The sequence below is a fragment of the Prionailurus viverrinus genome, chromosome D2 (genome assembly GCF_022837055.1).
Source record: "Prionailurus viverrinus isolate Anna chromosome D2, UM_Priviv_1.0, whole genome shotgun sequence".
NCBI lineage: Eukaryota > Metazoa > Chordata > Mammalia > Carnivora > Felidae > Prionailurus > Prionailurus viverrinus.
The window spans coordinates 15,087,064-15,113,280 of record NC_062571.1 but is presented as its reverse complement, the minus strand read 5'-3'; the positions used below and the strand labels follow the sequence as shown (position 1 = coordinate 15,113,280).

The window sequence follows — 26,217 nt, the reverse complement described above, 5'->3', positions numbered from 1 at the left end:
GGATACAGTGTAATTGCTTTTAAAAAAATATACATTATATGCGATAATTCCGAAAATAGCAATGTGAAACTTCAAAGGAGCCGGAAAAAATCAAGTGCCTCATGGTCGAGTAAGTAGACTAAGTACAAGGCTGTAAAGGCTGATTGTTCACGAACAGGGCTAACAAGGGTCAAAAATCTTCACTCAAGTCTCACAAAAGGGGGCTCAAACGCTCGTCGCTAGGTTACTAACAAGAATTTGCCATTTCTGGGGCCAAAATTTATCCGCCTGGTCCGTACATTCTTCTGGTGGCTGGCTGGTGTGCTCCAGACCCTTCCCAGTGCATGGCAGGAAGCGGAAGCTGGCCGCCGACCTGGAGGCCTTAGGCTGAAACCTGGCCAGGTGCCCGAGTCCACCTGTCGGGACACTGGCTATTTTTGGTTTCGGTCACTTTGCCCAAAAGATAAGGAATTTCAGGAATTCTGCTGCACACCTCTGAAACAGAATCCAGAACAATGGGCCTTTCATGGAAGTCTAAACGTTTGACATTCAGAATGTTATTTTAACTTGTTTTCTGTTCAAAGTGTGGAGGCACTTAGCTCCCGTGGAGACTTTGGACTGGAGGCCGGGTGGGGGGAGGTGCCCTCAAACCTTCACTACAGAGGCTGCTCAGGGCACATTCAGCCCTGAGATTTACTTAGAACGCAATCAGTTTTAAATACTTAATTTTTTTGACATTTTATTTAATTTTGAGAGAGAGAGAGAGAGAGAGAGAGAGAGAGAGAGAGAGACAGAGCACAAGTTGGGGAGGGGCAGAGAGAAAGGGAGACAGAATCCGAAGCAGGCTCCAGGCTCTGAGCTGTCAGCACAGAGCCCGATAGGGGGCTCGAACCCACGAACTATGAGATCATGACCTGAGTGGAAGTCAGACGCTTAACTGACTGAGCCACCCAGTGGCCCCTAAATATTTTGGTTTTGGTTCTCACTCTTCCGTTTCCAGTTATCCTCAAGGGTTGCCAAGCCTTCCTGGGGTCTGGGAAGGTACAATCATCTTTATGCCCATTTTCATCAGTGCTCCCTTGTGCCTTCCAATGTGGATGTTTGTAAAAGTGAAGACATGTGTGAAAATGTCTTAGAAGCCAATGTTTTATAGAACTGCAAGCCATTTTGATTATTAATTTGGGGTCTTTTTGGTGCTAAGAATAACCATTGTTTAAAAGTGAAATTAGGGGCGCTTGGGTGGCGCAGTCGGTTAAGCGTCCGACTTCAGCCAGGTCACGATCTCGCGGTCCGTGAGTTCGAGTCCCGCGTCAGGCTCTGGGGCTGATGATGGCCCAGAGCCTGGAGCCTGCTTCCGATTCTGTGTCTCCCTCTCTCTCTGACCTTCCCCCGTTCATGCTCTGCCTCTCTCTGTCTCAAAAATAAATAAACGTTAAAAAAAAAATTTTTTTTTAATAAAAAATAAAAATAAATAAAAGCCCTTAAAAAAAATAAATCTAGTGTTGGCTTTCTCCATTTGCATGAACTCTTTGACTTTTAGGACTGTTTAATTTTGTAAACATTTGATGATATGCGGATAAAATGCAAATCCACTGCAAAGTGAAATTTCAAGTCTTGAAAAAGAGTCGAGGTTCCCTGAAGTCCATGAAGGTGATTTTGAAAAAGTTACTAAAAACACTTTCAAACCCATTGATAAAGGCTGTGTGTGTGTGTGTGTGTGTGTGTGTGTGAGAGAGAGAGAGAGAGAGAGAGAGAGAGATCTTTACAAAATGCTATGTTCCAGTGTTCTTAGCATCTGACGTTCTCACCTCTTGCTTATTGCGACCTTATGGTGTACCTACTGCCTCCATTCCCACCACAGGCAAAGAAACAAAAGTGCAGAATCCAAAGCAAGCAGTCTGGTCCTGGAGTGTGCACGTTCTTCCTCACTGCGCCAGACCGCCTCCACCGAGATCAGTTGATCATTAGCCACTGATAGGAAATCAGAAAGAAAAGAATGGTCACCTGAATGGAGAGAGATTTCTAAAGGATAAAGGAAGCTCTTGTGAAAAATTGATAAAAGCTGTCATCTGAGCAATGTGGTTAGTAGTTAGGAGTGTGTTTCTCTGGGTCAGACTGCTGGAGCTTTGCTGCTCCTTTAGCCACCTGACAGATTACCCAACACCTGTGTCTCAGCCTCCTTATCTATAAAGTACGGAGAATAAATAGATTCTGCCCATTGCACTGCAGGTGTGGATTTTATGATTAAAATACCCGTAAATGAATCTGACGAATAGAAGGTACTTGGTACTTGGCAGACGTTCATTGTTCTTGTAACTGTTTGGGAAAATGGTCCTCTTTATGATAATGTTCTACAAATCAAAAAAGAAGAATGTCTTATGCTGGTCTCCAGTGTTGTTTGGATGGTTGATTCTAAAAGACCTCCATACATACTTGTTTACTTTTATCCCTTTAAGAGCTAGCACATGGTTGCAACAATGTTACACAAATGTCCTTTTTAAAAAGAAAAAAAAAAGATGAAATGGACTTATTTTCATTTTGGTTTTCAAGGTAAAACCTGAGTAACAGTCCCCCCCCCCCACCATGCCCTGTTTACTCTGAAATTTGGATTACTGTTTAAATGGATTCGTTCTGTTGCTTTGTTTTTTTTTTCAACACTAATTATCCTCTGATAATGAAGGCCCATCTCTTGGGATTTTTGTGAGGCTTGAATGAAGTAATGGATGTGTGCAAGCTGTATGGGAAAACTCAGCCCTTGTTAGGGACTCTCTTATTTGTTGTTACTTCTGTTCGGCAGGAAGGGCACCTGCAAAGGGCAACTGTAACAATGTGCGTGTTTTGTTCATCTGTAAACGGTGAAGCACCTGCCTTGAAGAAGACCAGACTCGGTGTAGATAACAGTATGAATGTGAATTGAGCGTGTCTGTCCCCCTCTTCCTCTTCTCCCTACCAACTTTCTGTCTCTCACTCCCTCTCTTTTCTTTCACTCTCTAACTCACACACTCGCTCTGTGAAAGCTAGTAGTCTAAGTGGAGAAGTCAGAGGTGAAAACAAATATTTCTAGTACCCTATGTTTTATAAGGGCCCTAATAGAAACACAAGGTTCGTGTGAGTAAGGGTGGGGGAGTAATTTTCTTTTGCTTAGAGGTATTTGAAAGGTTCCACCAAGAGGACCCTGTGAGGGCTGAATGAGGAGTTTAAGTGGAGGAAACACATACAGAGGAAGATGATGTCGTTTGAAAGGTAGGTTGCTGTGCAGAGGTAGAGCTCTGGGGGCCCACATGTTGGAGTGTGGACATTGTCTCTGAGTCATCGGGAATCATGGGAGTTGGTTTTTGGTTTTTGCTTTTTGTTTAATGCAGGTTTACTACCCTGTAACTTACATACAGTAAAACTCACCCTCTGAAGGAGTTGACAAATATGTATCATCCCGTAACAACGACCACCCCCACCACCAAGATAGAGAATTGGCATGACCCCAAAAAGTTCTCTCGTGGAGCTTAGCAGTGAAGCCTATGCCATCAGCCTCCACAGGCACGTATCTGATTTCTGTCCCTTTTCCAGAATACAAATGGAATCATAGTATGCCACCTTTCATGTCCAACTGCTTTCACTTGGCGTGATGGCTTTGAGATTCATCCACGTTGTTGCCTATATTGGGAGTTTGTGTGTGGAAGGTTAAAAATAAAGGAATGCTGTGACACTTTAGGAAGGTGAATCTGCTGGCAGATGCATGATCCTGGCCAGTTAGGACGATTGTAATTTGGTGGCAGGGGAATTGGAGAAGGTGCGGGGGGTGGGGGTGGAGGTGCTTTGGAAAAAGACCAGTGGGGCTACAAGGCAGATTGCAGGTTTTTAAGGAATGAGATAAGTTAGCAAAAACAGTAGGTTTAAACTCTTCCCCTTGTAGCAGATGGGAAGGAGGAACCCGGTAAGTAGCTACATTAGTGTCACATGGAAAACCTCAGGAACGTTTCTGCATGGGTATAGGCAGAGGGAAATCAAGCAGGGGGAGAGAAGAACCCTGGGTTCTTGAAAGGGCAGGGTGTACGGGGTGCAGGTGGGGAGAGACTGAGAAGCATGTTTGTTTTAGCTACTGTTACACGAGAGCTCAGGGGCCGACTCTGGCAGTGACCTCAGCTCCTGCAAGTTGCTCTGTACATTCTGTATGTTGACAGGAGGCTGAGGGCTAGGAAAAGCAGCTTCTGCATAATATTTATCTCAAGCTTTTACTTTTTGCTCTATTTTGAGCTTCAGTAAAGCAACGCAGTTCATCAAGTATCTTTAGGAGTTAAAAACCTGTAAGCATTTTGCAAATTTACTATAAGATAGTGTTTGCTAGTAACGATTTAGGGTGACAGTCCATCTGTTTGCTGTGTTCTTTAATACATTCAATAGATGGGGCACCTGGGTGGCTCAGTCGGTTGAGTGTCCAACTTCGGCTTAGGTCATGATCTCACAGTCTGTCAGTTCGAGACCCGGGTCAGGCTCTGTGCTGACAGCTCGGAGCCTGGAGCCTGCTTCAAATTCTGTGTCTCCCTCTCTCTCTGCCATCCCCCCCCCCCCTCCATGCTCTGTGTCAAAAATAAATAAAAACATTAAAAAATTTTTTAAAACATTCAGTAGAGGCTCTGCCTTTAGATCAGGACCTACCTTCTAGGAAGAAAACAGTGTATTTTCTTAAGGGGGGGGTTGGGGGGGGCGGAACTCTCACAGACTTCTGATCCTATCTGTGATACCTCTGTAAATGTTTCTTGCCCCTAGAAATCATTTACTTTCTCATAAAAGGAAACATTCATAAAGAGTGCTAAGCTGTGTTGTGCCTGTGGATTAAAAAAATAAACAACTTGTCACTGCAGGCAACTATGACATAGGTGATGGAAGTAAGGCATGGTGGTAAAATACAAGCCCATTTCTCACTTACCTTCGGACTGCGGTGAAGGTTGTATCTTCAATACCAAAGAAGCATTGGGATCAGAAAATTAGAAGAATGTGAAAACATTCCACCTTTGATTCTTTTTTTTTTTCTTTTTTTTAAGTTTTGCTGCTCGAGAAGATAGAGCATGACAACATCTGCAATAAAACGTTGAAGATCACAGACTTTGGCTTGGCCAGAGAATGGCACAGGACGACCAAAATGAGCGCCGCGGGCACTTACGCTTGGATGGCCCCGGAAGTCATCAAGTCCTCCTTGTTTTCTAAGGGAAGTGACATCTGGAGGTGAGCACCAGGTCTTGCGCGATCGCATGACGTCTGCAGAAACTGGTTGGTATGCTTCCTTTAAATGAGTCCCAAAGTATTCAGCACCTGAGCATAACAGAGAACACAGGCCTTTTTTGAAGGTTTCATGGTTTGGGGGGCGCCTGGGTGGCTCAGTCGGTTAAGCGTCCGACTTCAGCTCAGGTCACGATCTCGCGGTCCGTGAGTTCGAGCCCCGCGTCAGGCTCTGGGCTGATGGCTCGGAGCCTGGAGCCTGTTTCCGATTCTGTGTCTCCCTCTCTCTCTGCCCCTCCCCCGTTCATGCTCTGTCTCTCTCTGTCTCAAAAATAAATAAACGTTAAAAAAAAAATTAAAAAAAAAAAAGATTTCATGGTTTGGGTCAAGATGTAATCACAACAGAACAGGTAACTTGAGGTTTTTATCGTCATGACTTCCATAACTTGGTAGAACCTTCTCGTTAAATCCGAGGTTTGATTAAAACTGATTATAACTTGAGCTAATAGTAATGCCTAGATTTTGTAAGGCTTGTCAGTAAAGAATAGTATATTGTTACTTTTTTTTTTAAGTAAAATTTTGATTTCTCATGATTTACAGACAAGAGTAGCATGGAAGGAGTTTGAGAAAATAATCGAGATCTGCTCCATCATTTTATAGATTGCATCATCTAAAGATTAAAGCTTCCAGTTTGAGGATGGAGGGCTGGACCAGATAGGATCCCAGGTTAGTTAGATTCTCCATTCAGTTATGTCTCATTGGGGCATGAAGACACCAGCAGTAATAACAAAGAAAAATCAGTATGTTTAATAGCTACGATGCCCAAGAGCTAACTTGCCTTTATTTAAAGGGCATCTTTGATAGCTAGCATTAAAATTCTACATCTTTTACTGTTTTGTAGCAGTTGTTTTAGATATAATTTGCATGTCACACAGTCTGCCCATTTAAACTGTACAGTTCAGTGGCTTTTAGTATGTTAATAGAATTGTATATCCATCACCACAGTCAATCTTGAGAACATTTGCATAATCCGAAAAAGAAATCCTACGCAGCGCAACCATCACTCCCCGCACCCATCCCTCCCAGCCCCAGGCAACTGCTAATCTACGTTTTGTAGCTTCAGATTTGCGTATTCTGGGCATTTCCTATAGATGCAGTCATACGACCCCGTGGTCCTTTGTGACTGGCTTTTTTGGTTAACCTCATGTTTTCAAGGTTCAAGTTGGAGAATGAGTCAGGATATCCTTCTTTATTGCCAAGTAATATTCCATTGGGCGGATTGCCACATTTCGTTTGTCCGTTAATCAGTTGATGGGCTTGAGTTGTTTCCGCTCTTTGGTGATTCCAAATAAGGCTGCTATAAACATTTGAGTTGTTTCCGCTCTTTGGCGATTCTGAATAAGGCTGCTATGAACATTCATGGACGAGTTGTTGTGAGGACGTAGGTTTTCAGTTCTCTTGGGTCTGTACCTAGGCAGGAAGCCACTGCACCATGTGGTAATTCCGTGTGTGGTCATCGTTCGAGGAGCTCCCAGACAACTTCCAAAACCACCTATTTGCACCCACGATCAGTGTATCTGGCTCTCGACGGCCCCACATCCTCACCAACACTTGCTGTTCTCAGACTTTTTGACTCCAGCCATCCTCGTAGTTTGCAAAGTGACTAAAACTCCAGTTTTTTTACACAAGAAAAAACTCAGGCCGAGAGAAGGGTCACTTGCTAAGAGTTTGTATCTGTTTGGTAGCAAGACCGTGAGTAGAACTCAGATCCGACTTCCAAATTGGGGATCAACAAAAATTGTTTTCCCCCTGTCATCACTGGATGCTGCAGAAATTCCTCTCTCCGATTCACACATCCTGTTAGTGGCAGAGCGTCTGTTGGTAGAAGTTCCAAGAAAATTTCTTTAAAGCTTATCCTCCGCATTTTCAGTATGACCTAACTGTTCTACTTATGGCCTTTCAGAAATTTATCAACTGCATTGGGGTTCCAGAGTGTCTTAGGACCGTTTTTGGAAAACACAAGTGTTTGAGTCTCATCCCTTACTTAATAAATTAGACTCTGTGCTGGTGGAGTCTGAGCAGACGTTTCCCTACAAAACGTTAAATGTGCTTTCCTTGATTGACCCACGATAGTTTTTTGGCCATACGATAATACCAAAATACTTCAGGGAAACAGGTGATTCTTGTGGGGGATTGTACTTCAAGACTCTAGAAACTGATACATACATCAAGGACCAATTTTATATTCAAAGTAACATTACTTAAGACTATAACCCTTCCATTTTGTGTGCTTCTTTTACAAACTGTGATTACAAGCTGTATAAATGCTGGACTATCTGTATAAATGCTTTATGGCAACTTTTCACCTATTGTAAACAGAGAAGAATCAAGAGATAAGCAAAAAGAAAAGGAAAAAAATCTAAAGCTAGCCAAAATAGGGCTCCTTGAGTCCATATACTTCTTGGACACATCTTCTCTCAAAATCTGCTTATTTCTAACTCTGTTTTACATGTTCGATGATCTGATTTTCAATAAAAGCAGCTAGCTAGAAGGGGGAGAGGGATGCTAAGCTGGTAAAAGTTGGCAGCTGACAACAAAGTAGGTGATAGGAAGAAAAACATGAAGGGCTACGGAAAGGACTAGAAACTGCTGACCTCTAGAGCCACCTAGTTGTGGAACCAAACATCCCCACACACCTGCAGAATGCATTAACACATCAAGCATTCTCTGAGTCCTTGGATGTCAGGATGCGGAGGGCTGGGAAGGCCCCCTCTCTGAATTTCACTTTCCTTTGCCTTAGAATCTCCTTTTATAATATTCCCGTAAAAATAATTTCATTCAGGGGTGCCTGGGAGGCTCTGTCGGTTAGGCATCCGACTTCGGCTCAGGTCATGATCTCATGGTCCGGTCCGTGAGTTTGAGCCCCACGTCCGGCTCTGTGCTGATGGCCCAGAGCCTGGAGCCTGCTTCAGACTCTGTGTCTCCCTCTCTCTCTGCACCTCTCCCACTCGTACTTTGTCTCTCTCTCTGTCTCTCAAAAATTAATAAATACTAAAAAAAATTTTTTTAAATGATTTCATTCAAGAGACATGACTTAAGTCTGTGCAGTAGACTAGCATTCTAGCATATTGACGAGTACGTTAACTAGTGAGTGGATTGATCATCTCTCACTGTCCTTCCCCCTTACTGGCTATTACACCGGAAAGTAACTTAGACAGACTTTGTGATTGAATTTTCACAATATCTTCTGCGATCACTGCACTTCCACAGAATAGGTAACCAAGACACTGAGATGTTAAGAAATCTCCTCAAGGTTGTAAAGCTGGTGAGTAGTATTATACTCACATCCCAGGCCTGGGAGCCAGACTCCTGCTACCATCACTCTGGCTCATCAGGCCATTGAGCTCTCAGGAGACAGCCTTATTTATACTGTATCCTACCCATTTGCAGCGGACAGAAGCATATGCATTACATTCTAAAGATAGTCCCATTGAAATAGTTCCATTTCTTGACATCAATTCTTAACATAAGCCCTCTGCTCTCCAGAAAAAGGACCTGTCTTGAATTACTCCTTTGCGGAAACTCCCAAGAAGCAAAGTTATATTGTTGTTCTTGTTTGTTTTAGTTTTCTTATGTGCTAATGAGAATAGCAAGATGTGGTTTTTGTTTTTGTCTCCTGCTCTGACTTGGTTTTTGTTGATTGGTCTATAAATTAAATTTACTTCTTCTTGGAATTAAAGTATCTCTGCTAATGCACTATAATGTAGATAATTTTTAAGGCACCAAACAGGTCATTACCTTTGGAAAATACTGGTTTCCACTTAATTGCTAATAGTTATGGCATTATATAATTTACAAGTACTGCATTATATATTCCCCTTTTATCAATATAAAACAGTATACAAATACAGTATAGATATGTAAAACAGTATATATATATATACAGTATATATATATATACAATATATAAAACAGCTTTGGGATGTCAGAACAGATATCGCTATTATTTTATAGATCAGCTAATTCACGATCAGCTGTTAAGGGCTTTGTGAGTGGAGACACAGCTAGTAAGCAGTGATACTCCCAAAACTCAGACTCCAGTCTGCTGAGTCAGGATCCAATTGTCTTTCACTGGTGCCCTGTTCCTCGGCCTCAGGGAGCCCTAGACTCAGGGGCCTCGGGACTCAAACATCTTTACTTACAGCTGGTAGAACGTCAGCTGGAGGATGCCCAAGGCCCCATTGATTGGGCACATTGTGCCATGGCTACATTCTTATTCTGAACGTTTTCGGTATAGTGTCTAGAGTCTAATGGACACTAACAGAGAAGTCTGTAAATGAGAGGTTATTGTATCCGGGATGATCTGAGCCTGGAGTCCAGAGAGTTTCCAGCTTTTTGCAGACCACGCCTTCATGAAGGGCTTGTTCTATTATATTTGTGATGCTCTGAGTCCCCCGCATCTCTTTAGATCAGAAAATAATCTAATGAGACTCAGAAAGCAAGTCCAAAGCCAAAGTTAAATGCTTTTTTGGTGCTGTTCTGAGCTGTGTGGTCTTTTATTTAGGCATGTTTTTCTACCTTCTGTCTGCTGTCTTTAAAACTATGTCTACACGTTATATATAAGCAACAAACATAAGAAATGAGAATCAAGTTACCACTCTAAATTTCAAATGGTTTTTTTAAAACGTAAAGGTAATGATTTTTTCAAAGATTAGAAAAGTAAATAGGACCGTACTTGTTATGTTAGTAGAATTAAAAAAAAAACAAAAAAAACATGACCATCCCTTCCCTGCCTGTGTGTTTCAATTTAAAATCAAATGGGATGTCTGGAGTGGCTGATATTTCATATATTAACAAAAGCTGATTTGTACTTCATGTTTTGCAGATTATAAAGGGGAACTAAGGTACTAATGGATACAGAGTTACAAAAAAGTGATGTTTTGTCCCACTAGTGGGCACTGGGAGGCCCATGCTGATTTTTTTTGGTTTTTTGTCCATTACTTTTAAGCAATATGGTAGAAATATTAGGAACACAACTCTTTTTTTTTTATTTTTTTTTTATGTTTGTTTATTTTTGAGACAGAGAGAGACAGAGCATGAATGGGGGAGGGGCAGAGAGAGAGGGAGACACAGAATCGGAAGCAGGCTCCAGGCTCTGAGCCATCAGCCCAGAGCCTGACGCGGGGCTCGAACTCACGACCCGTGAGATCGTGACCTGAGCCGAAGTCGGACGCTCAACCGACTGAGCCACCCAGGTGCCCCAGGAACACAACTCTTAAGATATAAAGGGAGAGGCAGAAAGATGAACAATTTCAAAACAACCATTTAAAAATAGTCAACCTGGTTCTATCTAAGTCCTATGGTGCATAACGTGAGATTTCTGTGGGGCTAATGTCTTCAGTGACCTGACAGTCCTCAAGAGGTTTAATCCCGGTGTGGAAAAATGAGATAGAAGGAGAAACGTCAAAACACCACATCAAAGTGTGGCTTGGTTCTGGATCCGTTTAGTTCAGTTATGTTCTGCTTCTATGCTTCCTATTCATTATATAGTTTTAATTCCTGTAATTAATGCATAACTGATTTCTGGGAAGGTATGTACCTGTGTGTGTTTAAACAGGGGGTTCACTGGAAGACCCCACCTCACACCTTGGAATATGTGCCACTAAAGGGTTTGTTGGAAGAGAAGGGTCTTTTTTTTTTTTTTTTTTTGAGAGAGAGTGCATGAGGGAGGGTGGGGGCAGAGAGAGAGGGAGAGAGAGAATCTCAAGCAGGATCCATACCCAGCGTGGAGCTCCACATGGGGTTCGAACCCACAAACCATGATATTATGACCTGAACCAAAATCAAGAGTCTGACGCTAGGGGTACCTGGGTGGCTCAGTCTGCTAAGCATCCGAGTCTTGATTTTCACTCAGGTCATAAACTCACAGTTCATGGGTTCGAGCCCCACATTGAGCTGTGTGCTGACGGTCAGAGCCTGCTTGGGATTCTCTCTCTCTCTCTCTCTCAAAATAAATAACAACTTAAATAAAATGGGAGATCAGTTGTTAAAAAATAAATAAATAAATAAAATTAAGGGAGTCCAACGCTCTACTGACTGAGCCACCCAGGTGTCCCAGAAGGGAAGATTTTTAGTCGGGGCTGAATGAGGGCTCAAATGCATTTATCCCACCCCTTGTGTTTGGAAGAAAAAGACACCCTTTGACCCATTTAACTCCATGGCAATTTTGCTTTCCAGCTATGGAGTCCTGCTGTGGGAGCTGCTCACGGGAGAAGTCCCCTACCGTGGCATCGATGGGCTTGCCGTGGCTTACGGAGTAGCCGTCAATAAGCTCACTTTGCCCATTCCTTCCACCTGCCCTGAGCCGTTTGCCAAGCTCATGAAAGGTATCTGTGCCCCCCCTGTTTCTGTGGGTCTGTGGAGGCAAGGGGAACCGCTCAGGAGAACATCTGTGCATTTTGTATCCAAAAGGGTACTTTTGGATACTTTGGGTACAGCAGTGATTCTAATTTTCAGATGCTTTTAAGCAACTGTACCATTTTATGAATCCGAAACCTTGTCTTCAATCTGAGACATCAGGTAAACCATTGATGGATTAAGTCACTTTTTAAAAAACAATCCGGTTTTATCAGTGACTCATTTATGTACAAAATCCAACCGAATGGTAATAAAGTTTTCACCAAGTACAGCACTAAAGTTCAAAGACAGAATTTAGTTGGCTCCATTCTGCTATTTTAAATTCCACCTAATGATCAAAAATGTTTTACGATCTTAACCGGCGTGGTTTTGCCATGACCTTATCTATTTGATGTTTAGCTTTTAAAAATTAACTGACTCCTTTTGTAGGCAGCTAGTTACCTTCCTTCATTACGAGGCCATTTCTTAGAACCTCTCACGTGATTATAACATTTTAGAGATTTCGGGTTTCTTGGGCCAAGTTCTAGAACTCCGTACCTGTAAATCACCGGCCGGGCAGCTTAGGCCCCCGATACACACAGTTCATGGTGAAGCATGGAGCGCACACATCCAGTATTCCTGTCGTATCAGAGAAACCACAAGAGCCTTACCTAACAGCGAATATTGTACACGTGCCACTGACCTGGATGCTGTGTAAAATAAAATTTTCAAAATCGTCATCAGTTGACTTTTCAGATCTTCAGTAGACACCATCAGCATGGGCTGAAAATCTGGGCTGTGCTAAGAAATGGAATTAATGTGGTTCTTGTTTATTTTAGAGTGCTGGCAGCAAGACCCTCACATTCGTCCATCATTTCCCTTAATCCTTGAACAACTGACTGCTATTGAAAAGGCAGTTATGACTGACCTGCCTCAGGAATCTTTTCATTCCATGCAAGATGACTGGAAGCTAGAAATTCAGCAAATGTTTGATGAACTGAGAACAAAGGAAAAGGTGAGAGAGATACAGTCATTGCAGAAGATACCCACATTTGCGAGGATTATGGAAAACATGAGTCAAGAACACGGTTAGCACTATTGTAAAAGATTTTCAGACGTGAATAGTTACTGATTCTTACCTTCCTGCTAAAACGAAGCAAAACAGAAGTGTCCTCAAAATGTATCATTGGAAAAGAAACAATCTTTTGTTAGGGAAATTTTCAAAAGTAAAAAAAAAAAAAAAAAAAAAAAAAAAAATTAAAAGAAGAGAGAACAGCATACTGAGTCCTTGGTATAAATTAACCAGCTTTAGTAACTGTCAGTATTTTGTCATTTTGTACATCTCTTAGTCCCATTATCATCTTTTTTTTTTAAAAAATGGAATACTTTAAATTAAATCCTCAATTCATGTCCTTTTACCCTTAAATCTTAAAACAGGCATCTCTAACTGGTAAGAATTTTAGAAATAACTTTCTTGCCACTATTATCTCAAAAAGTAACAGTAATTCCTTGATGTCATGTAGTACTCTATAAATGTCACAGTTTGTCACAAAGGTGTCTTTTTAAAGTTATTGACTATATCTTTTAAAGCCTTTCTTAGGCTAGACACCCCCCCCCCATACACACACACACACACACACACACACACACACACACACATACACACACACCCTTTTATCTCCAAAGCAGTGCTTTGCTGGAGAAACTGGGAAAGTATAATTTTTGAACCTTTTAGTATGATGAGTTAAGTTCCAGTTGGTTTGTTTATTTTTTTTTTAATTTATTTATTTATTTTTTAACATTTATTTATTTTTGGGACAGAGAGAGACAGAGCATGAATGGGGGAGGGGCAGAGAGAGAGGGAGACACAGAATCGGAAGCAGGCTCCAGGCTCTGAGCCATCAGCCCAGAGCCCGACGCGGGGCTCGAACTCACGGACCGCGAGATCGTGACCTGAGCTGAAGTCGGACGCTTAACCGACTGAGCCACCCAGGCGCCCCATGGTTTGTTTATTTTAAGAAGCACTAAATAAACATCTATGTGAAACATACCTGAGGCTGCATTTATGCCAGCACATACACAGTGAACTAGGAGAAGTAAAGGTATACCCAATTGGAAGGCAGACTGGTTGGGAAGTGAATGCAATTAGCATGGTCTCCTTTGGTGACACAGTGACTTCACGGCCCCTGAGAACCCCAACTTTACAGCACGGTTCTGTGCTATAGGTTCAGCACTAATTTCTTGAAGACCCTTTTGTAGTACTTGAGCATTTTGATGAATCAAGCCTTATTCTGCCCGTCCAAAGTGTATAATTATCCGAGGGTTAAGTTCTGTTTGTATGTGCAAGAAATGTCTGGGCTAAAGTACAGCATCGCAAGTTTTTGATGACCTTTGCGAAGCCATGCAGTTGTCCAGGGAGGAATTTTTATACCTCATACATTTGTGATTCTAAAATAGTAGAATTCTTTTTTAAGAGGGCAGTAATGCTTTGCTAAATAAAGAGCCCACTTGCTGATTCAAATTTACAACATTAAAACATGGCTGAGAATCATTCCCTCATGCTAGAGTAACTTGGACTTAGGCAGAGAGGCTCTGTATTACATGTCTAGACTTTTATATTGACTGTAATACTAAAGGCCTGTGGTCAACCCAAGTGCAAAGAGGGAATAACAAGCTGTGGTTTGAATATATGTGCATAAACATTTCTTTTTTTTTTTTTTTATTTATTTTTGGGACAGAGAGAGACAGAGCATGAACGGGGGAGGGGCAGAGAGAGAGGGAGACACAGAATCGGAAACAGGCTCCAGGCTCTGAGCCATCAGCCCAGAGCCTGACGCGGGGCTCGAACTCCCGGACCGCGAGATCGTGACCTGGCTGAAGTCGGACGCTTAACCGACTGCGCCACCCAGGCGCCCCATCTTTTTTTTTTTTTTAACGTTTATTTATTTTTGAGACAGAGAGGGACAGAGCATGAACGGGGGAGGGGCAGAGAGAGAGGGAGACACAGAATCTGAAACGGGCTCCAGGCTCTGAGCGGTCAGCACAGAGCCCGACGCGGGGCTCGAACTCACGGACTGCGAGATCGTGACCTGAGCCGAAGTCGGACGCTTGACCGACTGAGCCACCCAGGCGCCCCATGCATAAACATTTCTTGACCTGGTTTTTATAATACTGTGCGTGACACCAAGACATCGCATGCCCAGATTCTGTCTTTGAGAAGCTTAGGTCTACTGTTGTCTTACTGAATTGGGAATCACTCCCAGGCATGTCACAGGGTCTCCCCAACGTGCAAATTGTTCTCTAAAAAATACATACAACTTAAAGCCTTGTCTGTGGGGAAACTGTTGTGAGTTTCAACGTTATGTTCTGTTTTGTGTTTTCCCAGCAAACATTTACCGACTACGTACTGTGTGCTGGGAGCAGTATTAGAGTCCTGGGATACAAAGATAATTACGACAGTCTCTTTTCTTAAGGTCCTTAGAACGGCAGGCCTAGGGGTCTGGGATCTTGTGGACAAGTTTTTGAAAAGGGCTAGACGTGGATCTTGGCACCATTTTCCAGCCAAACACCGAAGTCAGAACCCACCCCTCACCCCCACCCGATCTTCCTTCATTCTGCTTTCTTCTTTCTGTGACGGACAGATTACTGTTCTCATTGGTACCCGGCCTCCAAGGGCTTTGAAGATGTTTCTGGTGGTCTCCTGTGTGACAGAGACCATCGGTGGGAATCCCTCCCCTAATCCCTGTTGTCCTCGCTTTACCACCTGCGTCACTGCAACAGCATCCCACCTGCTTGCCCTGCATCCAGTCTTGCTCCCCCAACTGGTCCCCTCACCTCCAGTGGCCCTTCTACAATGCAAATCTGAGCTTCCTTCTTCAGCGGCCAATTTCTTTCCCTTATTAATTTCCTTTGTCCTTCCATATGTAGCCTCACTGTGTCCCAACCGTCCTGAATTCCATTCAGTTCCTCTGATGCCGCCACACTCTTGACCTTCAGTCTCCAGATACATGCTCTTGTGGGTCCAGAATACTGTCCCCTCCTTAGCTTCTCGCCCCACCTCACAGTTGCTGGCTCCTTGGCTGTGAGTCCTTTGTAGCTCCCTCCCCTCACCCAGATGCACCAGATAAGCTGTGTGTCACAGCATCCCACACTCAGCTGGCGCTGAGTCTGACTTCAGTATTAGCTTGCGTACTTATTCTTGGTTTGCCATTTCTGCTAGATAACATATTAGTCAGCTACACTATCTTATTCTTGGTCATTTTCATCCACGGCATTGAACAGAGTACTCAGCACATGGTAGATAGTAAATAAATATGTTACATTAACCTACGCAACGTTTCTTAATATCCTGAATGTATTCTAACCTGAAATGTATTCTAGTAGGTGAGTGATACTAGCGATTATCATTACCACCATTATTACTCAAGGGAAACAGGGAACTTAGATGTATGTATTGGAAATCTGTTCTGAATCGTATGCCATCGAAGAGGTTTACAACTCAGCTGTTTAACTTCTACTTACATATTCTTGAGGGACGCCCACATGTGTGCCCGGGGAAGTTTTGGTTGTTCACTGAAGCATGGTTTGTGATAGTGAAAACCTGGGATTGGCCTCAGTATCCATGAACAGGGAACAGATGCCCAAACTACTGTGTATTGATCCAGTATATTCAGTATTGATTCGGACTGGAAATCTTCAAACCAGTCAAAATGAATGAATTCTAGCTACATGTTGCAACGAGGATAAATCTCAAATGTAAAATTGAGTGGAAAAAGTGAGTTGCAGAAGGATAGTTACACTAGATACCATTTATGGAAATTGGTAAAACACATAAACCAGTGCCATTCAGATGTACCAAAAGTCCGAAGGTCTGGATGAGGGAGGGTTACGGGGCAACCAAGGAACCGCAGACAAGAAGAGGGAGAGGAGAGAATTTAGAGCGTGCTGCACATGAGACTTTAGCAGATCTGAAACGGATGAGGTAAAACCTTAGCATCTGTTAAATATTGACAGTGAGTGTATGGGTATTTGCTGTTCTCTCTGATTGTAGTATATTTTAAATATTTCCTAATTTTAAGTGATTAAAATAAAGGTTAGAGAGAAATATGTAAACTGCTGAAGTCACTTATTTTTTCCTAAAGTCATTTTTTTTTTCAAGTAGTAGACTTAGGTAATTCAGCCCCTTCTTAGATTTTTCAGTATTTTGTAAGTTGGAAAATACAAAACCGGCAGATGCAGCCTTAGACAGTGGGTTTGACTGTTGGCATCAGGTTTTAAAGAGCCTCCCGAGGAAGATGGCCTGGAAGGCAGAAGGAGGACCTGGAAATCAAGTCTGGACAAAGAACAGAAGGTGTGCAGAAGGGAATGGTAATTGCAGGGGCTACCCTGGAATACTGGAAGAACTCAGAGGGTTCATGTTGCAGAGTTTGGAAGTAGGGCCTCTTGGGTCAAAGCTCCAGGGATTAAAATGCGGTCTGGTGGGGCGCCTGGGTGGCTCAGTTGGTTGAGTGACCAACTTCGGCCCAGGTCATGATCTCGCAGTTTGTGGGTTCAAGCCCTGCATCAGGCTCTGTGCTGACAGCTCAGAGCCTGGAGTCTGCTTTGGATTCTGTATCTCCCCTTCCCTCTGCCCCTCCCCTGCTCATGCTCTGTGTGTGTGTTTCTCTCTCTCTCAATAATAAATAAATGTTAAAAAGAATTTTTTTAAATAATAAAATGTGGTCTGGAGAAATGGGAACCCTCTTGTGCTGTTGGTGGGAATGCAAACTGGTGCAGCCGCTCTGGAAAACAGTGTGGAGGTTCCTCAAAAAATTAAAAATAGATCTACCCTATGACCCAGCAATAGCACTACTAGGAATTTACCCAAGGGATACAGGAGTGCTAATGTATAGGGGCACTTACTTGTACCCCAATGTTTATAGCAGTACCTTCAACAATAGACAAATTATGGAAAGAACCTAAATGTCCATCAACTGATGAATGGATAAAGAAGATGTGGTTTATATATACAATGGAATACTACTTGGCAATGAGAAAATTGAAAATTTGAAAGAATGGAATCTGGCCATTTGCAGCAATGTGGATGGAACTGGAGGGTATTATGCTAAGTGAAATAAGTCAGGCAGAGACAGACAGATACGATATGTTTTCACTCATATGTGGATCTTGAGAAACTTAACAGAAGACCATGGGGGAGGGGAAGGGGGGAAAAAGTTACAGAGAGGGAGGGAGGCAAACCATAAGAGACTCTTAGATACTGAGAACAAACTGAGGGTTGATGGGGGGTGGGGGAGAGGAGAAAGTGGGTGATGGGCACCGAAGAGGGCACCTGTTGGGATAAGCACTGGGTTTTACAAGGAAACCAATTTGACAATAAATTATATTTAATATAAAAAAATGTGGTCTGGGAATCAACAACTTTCTGACGCTTAGAGCAGACAGTGGCTCAGTAGACTGCATTCAGCTTCCTTCCCTCGAGGGAGCCACACAGACGAAAGGGGATATCGAAATGGGATTCTAAAAACAATGATAGACTCCTTTCCCCTCCCTTTTTTTAATATAAGTTTTTAGCAGAGTGCCAAAATCCATAGCAGTCTAGCGAAGCGGTTACGACTGGAGCCAGACAGCTGGCTGGACCCGGGGCTCTTCCCTCCCTGCTCACCTCCTCCCCATTAAAGGTCACAGTCACGCTGCCGGCTCCCTGGGGTGGTGTGGGGCTTAACCCGGTGGTGTGTGCACAGCGCTCAGAGCAGTGCCCATTACTTGGCAAGTGCCAAAGAAAGCGGTGGCTTTGATTGGAACCAGAGCAGCATCTAACAGCCGCTGCCAATCCCTGGCCCAGTCGTTCGGGAAACCAGGCTCCTCTGAGCAGGAAAATGCTTGAAAATGACCGGCCAGGTTAGCTTTTAAATCTTGTGTTTCATCGAAGGATTACTTTCCGCGATATTATTAATAGTTTCTTGGAAACTTTAATACATTTCGTTGACTTAACATGGTAGAGAAAAATACTGATTTGTTTTGTTTTCACACTTCCCCAAATTGTTTTCAGGAATTCTTAGATGTTTAATAGCAAAAATTAAAAAAAAAAAAAAAGATTTTGGGGAATGGGAGTGAACTTAGAGGAAAAATAAAAGAAGTCACAGGATTTAAAATTTAGAGGTGATGTTATTAATAACGATGATTTTTATCTAATTTAATTTTAAATTATTGATAATTATTCATGACACTGCCGGATAGAAGGATATCCAGTGAATTAATTCTTACTTTACATTGTATAAAAGTCAAAAAGCATCCTTCAAGAATGCGTGTCTTCCCTTTCTCCATGTGGGGGTTTACAGTAGTTTCTTTATTATTCTTTGGAATCATTTTTGAGCTGTCCTCTCATGGCGTCCTTGCTTTCTCCTTTTATGAGATATCTGTGCAGTGCTCCTTGAAATACCACATTTATGGTATCGTATGAGCCTTTGACTCAAAATTGAAGAGAATCTATAATGCTTTTTGGGGGTTTTTTGTTCTTGGATTTTGCTCAAAGGTTTCTTCTCCTTGCGTCTTTCTCAACAGAGTCGAGAGCAGGGTGTACGTGCACTATCTCCCTTTCTCGTTCACTGATTGCTTAAAGTAGGAGGCGTCAGACTTGGAATTAATGGTCAGTAACTTGGCTGTGCTCTGCGTTACTCAGTAAACTGTAGCCTCCACGGATATCGGTTCCTCCCTAAATTCCTGGCTTCTTATCTTTGTGTGTCTGTCTTTGTGCACTGGGTCCATGCACCTGTTTTTGAACCACTATTGGAAGACATACCGCCATTAATGATTAACATCTGCCAGGAATCTGGATTTGCCATTACTAGACTGGCCTGTGCCAAGCAATTAAACAAATATTACTGCTTAGAAATCTCAGCAACCAAAAGAATTTTTGTGTATGCTTCATAATTTCAAAGTATTCGAAGGGGTTCTAATACTCCAGCCTTTTTTTTTTTCTTTTACTTTTGAATGTTTTAAAATGCATTCAGAAAGAAGAGTACTTTGGCTGTTTTCTCTTTGATCTTATTTTTTTCTCTTAAGTCTCGGGCAAGTGTGTGTTTGTTTTTAATTTATAAAGTCATGGCCAGGGGATCCACAATTTCGCCCGGGACCCAGAATTAAAAATGGTTTCTTCTTCAATTATTGTAGTAGTAACACACAAAAAGCCTAATTGAATTTGCTGGCCTTATCTGTACCTTATGCCATTTCATTCCATAATAGCTAATTGGATTGATATCAACACCACTGAAAAGTAATATCTTAACAAAAGGGCAGACAGTAATGAGTTAGACATTGAAAGTTGATTGGAAAGTATCTTCTGTCCCCAAATACACGACGGTAAGATCTCCAGTTTGGACAAACTGGTTGGAAAAAGCCATCAGTTATATAACAGATTTCAGAATTTTTTCTAATATGTAGCTTTTTCTTCGTTTTCCTTTCCTTTCATGTAGTATATAGTAATTTACGTCTGGCATAACGTAATTAAGAAATACTGATCTGCTTATAAATAAGAATCAGCTGGTACATATTAGCAGAAGTGACTTGAATATCAACTGGTGTTAAGTAAATCTTTTGCAATTTTGTGAGCTTTGTTTAGAAAAAGCAAATTTTAAGAATGTTTCAAAGGTGAATTTCAGCCCACTTTGCAAATTAACAATAAATTCAGAATTCGTTTGATCTGAATAAATAATTTTTTTTTGTTTTTTTTAGAACTCCTCAGTCTCTTCTTGATATTATTATATTTATTTACGGAATGAGGGTCTTCTGTTTTTCCTCTGTGATAATTGTACTGACAGCCTCCATGTATTCATTGAGCCCTTCTATAAAAAGTCCAAGGGATTAGCAGACTTGAGTTGACATTTTAGTCCCACGCCTCAGCTCTGGTTTCTTCCATGAACCTCTATTTTAGAGTGTTTTGGTTTTTTTGTTTTGTTTTGTTTTTTTCTGTATCAGTATTCTTGACATGGGCTGTATCAAGTGTAGCTGCTTATATAAAGTGTGATATGTTTGCCCAGTCCTCGGAGCTCTCACAGCTCCTAGCTCAAAGCTACATCTGAGCTGGCATCTATAGTTTCTAACAAAGCTTCTGGTGTTAGGACAGTCTAAGATTAAATTTTCTGGAGCAGTGTAAATAAAAGTTTGCAAATGCCTTGATTTCAGTATGACTGCTTGATTTAGTAGCAGGGCAATCAAGAAGAGAAAGAAGTTCAGCACTAAAAGGAACATTTATGTCTCTGGTAAAGAAGAGAACATTTTAGGGGCGCCTGGGTGGCTCAGTCGGTAGACATCCGACTTCGGCTCCGGTCGTGATCTCATCGCTCGTGCGTTCGAGTCCCGCGTCGGGCTCTGTGCTGACAGCTCAGAGCCTGGAGCCTGCTTCCGATTCTGTGTCTCCCTCTCTCTCTGCTCCTCTCCCGCTCACACTCTGTCTCTCTCTCAAAAATAAGTAAACATTAAAAAAAAAAAAGACACACATAACATTTTATAGAAATGAAATAAGAGTGGAAGTGTGATTTTAAAACTTGGTAGAGTTCTTGGTTTTACTATTGAGTACTTTTTTCCCAATAGGAACAGTCAGTCTTTGAACAACACAGGTTTAAACTATGTGGGTCCACTTATATGTGGCTTTTTTCAATAAATACAGTACAGGACTGTAAATATATCTTCTCTCCATTATTATTAAACATTTTCTTTTCTATAGCTTCGTTTATTGCAAGAATACACTCTGTAATACATATAACATACAAAATACATGTTAATTGACTATGTGGTTGGTAAGACTTCTCAGCAACAGTAGGCTATTTTTAGTGGTTATGTTTTGGAGGCTCAAAAGTTATATATGGATTTTCCATGGCAAGGTGGGGGTGGGGAGGGTCAATGCTCCCAACTCAGTGTTCTTCAAGGATTAACTGTATTATTTAATTCATGGGCTTTCTATGAAGCTAAATAATTCTGAAACCAAAGCCAAGTTTTGGAAGTTAGACTTTAATTGTGACAGAGCGGCCTTCATGAGCTAATTCATGCGATCTGTGTCAGAAGTGATACTTCTCATTCATCCATGGGGTCCTGAAAAATTCATTTTCCAGGGGCTTACAATTTTAGGGATGCTCATTTTCATTTCCCTTGGGCCTTCTGCTGCCTTCTGACCCATTAGCTTTGTTGTTCCTGGAATCTCTCCACCACGATGTTCTAACCCCTAAGCAAATCCTTAAATAACCCAACGAAGTTCTTCCCAGGTAGAGAAATCTGAACTGTGGTCTTTCATGAGTAGAATGATTCTCCTTTAATCAGTCAAGTCTTACCGTTTGGCTTTATTTGGGAAATGGGTCGATCACCTCTGTCCTCTGTTGCTCTATGTTACTGAACACTTTCCGTGTCAGGTGATCGTGAGGGCCAGCGATGAGGAGGGAGAAGTGTTAAAATCGGGTTCGAAAAATTGGTGACGCCTTTTGGGGACCCTGAGACTCAGGACGCAGAGCGCAGGCGGATTGCTTGTAGTCTGAGTCAGTGCTGGGCCGGGGAGGTCTTAGCTCCCGCTGTCCTGATTGCCAAGGCTGCTGCCCCGGGAGGACCGGGGAGGCGGGGGGCTGAGCTGGAGAAGAGCCACCCCCGCTTGCTTCTTGCTTACACTGCGTGCTCTGTGCCCCAGGAGCTGCGGTCCCGCGAGGAGGAGCTGACCCGGGCCGCCCTCCAGCAGAAGTCCCAGGAGGCGCTGCTCAAGCGGCGGGAGCAGCAGCTGGCCGAGCGGGAGATCGACGTGCTGGAGCGGGAGCTCAACATTTTGATCTTCCAGTTAAACCAGGAGAAACCCAACGTCAAGAAGAGGAAGGGAAAGTTCAGGCGGAGTCGGTTAAAGCTCAAAGACGGACATCGCATCAGCTTACCTTCAGGTATGCGCTCGTCTGTGTGTGTCGCAAGAGTTTTGAATGTCATCTGTGTGATGGGCTTCTTTGTTGTCTCCAGCCCGGGAAGAGACGGCAGGATGAGATTTTTTTTTTTTTTAACATTTATTTATTTTTGAGACAGGGAGAGATAGAGCATGAACGGGGGGGGGGGGGGGGGGGTGTCAGAGAAAGAGGGAGGCACAGAATCCGAAGCAGCTCCAGGCTCTGAGCTGTTGGCACAGAGCCCGACACAGGGCTTGAACTCACAAACCGCGAGATCATGACCTGAGCTGAAGCCAGACGCTTAACCGACTGAGCCACCGGGTACCCCAACAACACTTTTCTTTTATATAAAGTATGTATACATTGTCTCATAAAATTACTTATCACAAACTACTGGAAACCTCCCAACATAATGTGACTTTTTGGATTATTGCCAATGCCCTCAGTTAGTCAGAAAATCGCTGATGTGTGGCCATGGTGAGTACACAGTATACGTTATTGATTATTTGGTTTGATGTAGTGGAAGCAGGCTGTGTGTGGTCCTTCCTCCCTTTACCTTTGACCTCTCTGGAGGAAAAAAAGATCTTTTTTCAGGATCTCTTCGGATGTTTGCTTTTTAGCCAAAGTGTAACTTGGGGGACCACTGACTGTGCTGTCTTGTGGGTCCCACATAATTTAAAAGAAACTGTTTTATTTATGATGAGGCTTCTGCTTTCAAGTGTAGATGATAGAAAAATTCAGAATTTCTCCAGGTCTTGGCTCTATCAGCCTTCTATCTGTGTTGCGACTAGGTTATGCTAATTAATATTCACCGATTCTCTGGGAGACTTGGGAGGGGCATGGCTAATGAGAAACTGATGGAAAATAAACTTGGAAGAAAAAAATTAAATCATTCCCGTGATTCTTTACTCTTCAGTGGTAAGGTGATTAAAGCAAACGTCTCAGGATTCCTGAGGTCACTTTCATTCCTGCTTTTCATCTCAAATCGTGTTTCTGCAATATCTTGTCTTCACTTGTAGCAGACCAAATATGTTCGACTATTTTTGCTAGATTTATATTGTTCCTGGATTACATTCTCTCTTTCTGAGAATTTGTTCTACATTTATTTGCCTTATGGCATTCAATAAAAGATTTCCCATTAAAACATACCCCAAAAATCTGCTATAGTCCTAATCCATTTTCAAAGAATGAAATTGTTTCTTTAATTTAGCATGGGGTTTTTACCTTTTCTGGCCACAAGGTGTTGCTACATTGTTGTCAGATTGTTACTGCTCTGGAAATTGATTCTCTTTAGATTCCCCCAGCTTTTCACGCCCCCCCCCACACACACATATACACAGGTACATATATACACATACACACACATGTACACATACACACACACACAATTTACTTGCATAGTGTCCCAAAGTAGGATACATATCCACAGATCCAAAGAGAAAAATGATAACTGTAACGATAGTTACTTATTTCCTCCAGGAATTTTGCTTAGTATAGAAGAGAAAGCAATTATTTGCACCTCCAAGGAACTTACTGTCTTCTAGAAAATTCTTTGAGTTACCAAATGTTAGTACTGTTTAGCGGGACACTATTAAGGAAGAAACATCTGCTAGACAGCAGCTCGAATGGCGGTGGTAGTTTCTTTTCAGCGTACAAATTGCTTGAACCCCTTTTGCAGGAAATTTTCCCTATGTGTAACTAGCTTAAAAATTTTCTCAGAAGCATATTGGAGACTCCTACAAACTGACCTTTAATATTTGTGCCTCTCCCTCTTCCAAAAACTTGTTATTAAATGTGAAAAATTAGCTCATCATAATTTTGTCCTTCAGAATCACTGAGGATAACTTTTAATCTTATGACTATTTATAGCTGTGATGACTTAACCACTAGAAAACTCCAACGTAATCCTTCCGCTGGCAGTCCTTTATGGGCACTCCCCAAACAAGGGTGGATGCTTATAAAATGAGACGATATAATCTACAAAAGTGTAGACGATATCATCTACATAAAGTATAAATTGTACTTTGTGAATTCTTAGAACTTGTTGGGATCTTAGAGTGATCACGGTAGATGTATTTCTATGGTGACCACTTTGTACCACGTGCTCTGCCTTATGTTTATCTCAGGCCAGAGTTGTATGTTTAGAACCTATAAAATAAGGCAAAGAAGGTTTGAAGCCTTCAAATTTGGTATCTTTCAAAAGCAATGGGATCCTAATTTTAACCACTTCGGAAATGCCAAAAGCCGGCCACAGTCATCTTCCTTCACGTGTGCACATGTGAGAGTGTGTGTGTGTGTGTGTGTGTGTGTGCAAGCAAATGCTACTATTTGCAGGGTCAAATGATTATTCCCACTGATACTGTCATGAAACATCAATATTGCCAATAAAAACACAAGTATAGTTTTACTCAAAAGTCTGGGGACCTCATGAGAATCTGCCATGAGACAATTATTCTCTCAAGTAGGATGAAAAACTGAACATCAGCCAGTTTTCCTAAATGTAGAACTGGGACAAAGTCAACCTTTCCCCAACTCACAGGGACAAGGGTATTTATAATAATATTTGGGGGGCCCCTGAGTAGCTGAGACAGTTGAATGTCCGACTTTTGATTTAGGCTCAGGTCGTGATCTCACCGTAGTGAGATCGAGCCCAGAGTGGGGCTGCATGCTGAATGTGGAGCCTGCTTGGGTTCTCTCCCACCCTCTGCCCCTCCCCATGCATGTGGTTGGTCTCTCTCTCTCTCTCTCTCATTCTCTCTCCTCTCTCCACTCCTCTCTCTCAAACAAACAAACAAAAAGAATATTTTCTTTATGTTTAAGACATAAAGAGTCCAGGGGTGCCTGGGTGGCTCAGTCAGTTAAGTGTCTGGCTTCAGCTCAGGTCATGATCTCCTGGTTCGTGGGTTCGAGCCCTGCGTCAGGCGCTGTGCTGACAGCTCAGAGCCTGGAGCCTACTTTGCCTTCTGTGTCTCCCTCTCTCTCTGCCCCTCCCCACTTTCTCTCTCTCTCTCTCTCTCACTCTCTTTTTTAAATTTTTTTTTTCAACATTTATTTATTTTTGGGACAGAGAGAGACAGAGCATGAACGGGGGAGGGGCAGAGAGAGAGGGAGACACAGAATCGGAAGCAGGCTCCAGGCTCTGAGCCATCAGCGCAGAGCCCGACGCGGGGCTCGAACTCCCGGACCGTGAGATCGTCACCTGGCTGAAGTCGGACGCTTAACCGACTGCGCCACCCAGGCGCCCCTCTCACTCTCTTTCAAAAATGAATAAACATTAAAAAAATTTTTTTTAAACTTAGACTCCTTTTTTTGTGAGAGAGAAATTATTTAGACTTTTCCAGGAGATCAGAAGCACTCTGAATCTTAGGTATTGTTAAAATCCAGTCTGGTACTTGTGCGACTCCTCCTTGGCCTTACAGATGTTCTCTGCTGGTCACCTGGCCATCCCTTGTTCCACCTGGTTTATCGTTCCCATGCTGTGGTCTGGTTCTGGGTTCTAGTTCTGAGGGCTACAAGAACACAGCCGCCGTCTGCTCTGCTCTGGGCTGGTGGCTCCTCCTTCTCCAAAACTCGTGGGGAATTTGCTTCCAGTGTTCTGACGTATCATGGGGCTAGCTGAACCTGTATAAAGCACTTCAGTCTAAAATAAACTCTTTCATACCTACGGGTAAGACTGTTTCTCTTAACCTTCCCCCACCCGCCAATCAGTCCAATCACCTGC

General features: G+C 42.5%; 1 protein-coding gene across 2 annotated transcripts in view; it reads left to right on the top strand.

Moving 5' to 3' along the window:
• MAP3K21 (mitogen-activated protein kinase kinase kinase 21) overlaps positions 1-26,217 on the top strand; it is a 64,577-nt gene that overhangs the window by 12,756 nt on the left and 25,604 nt on the right. For both annotated transcript variants that reach the window (XM_047825943.1, XM_047825942.1), the window contains exons 2-5: positions 5,019-5,199; positions 11,431-11,579; positions 12,429-12,604; positions 22,259-22,499. In XM_047825943.1, coding sequence (XP_047681899.1) covers positions 5,019-5,199; positions 11,431-11,579; positions 12,429-12,604; positions 22,259-22,499 — 747 coding nt within the window. The remainder of the gene's footprint in view (positions 1-5,018; positions 5,200-11,430; positions 11,580-12,428; positions 12,605-22,258; positions 22,500-26,217) is intronic.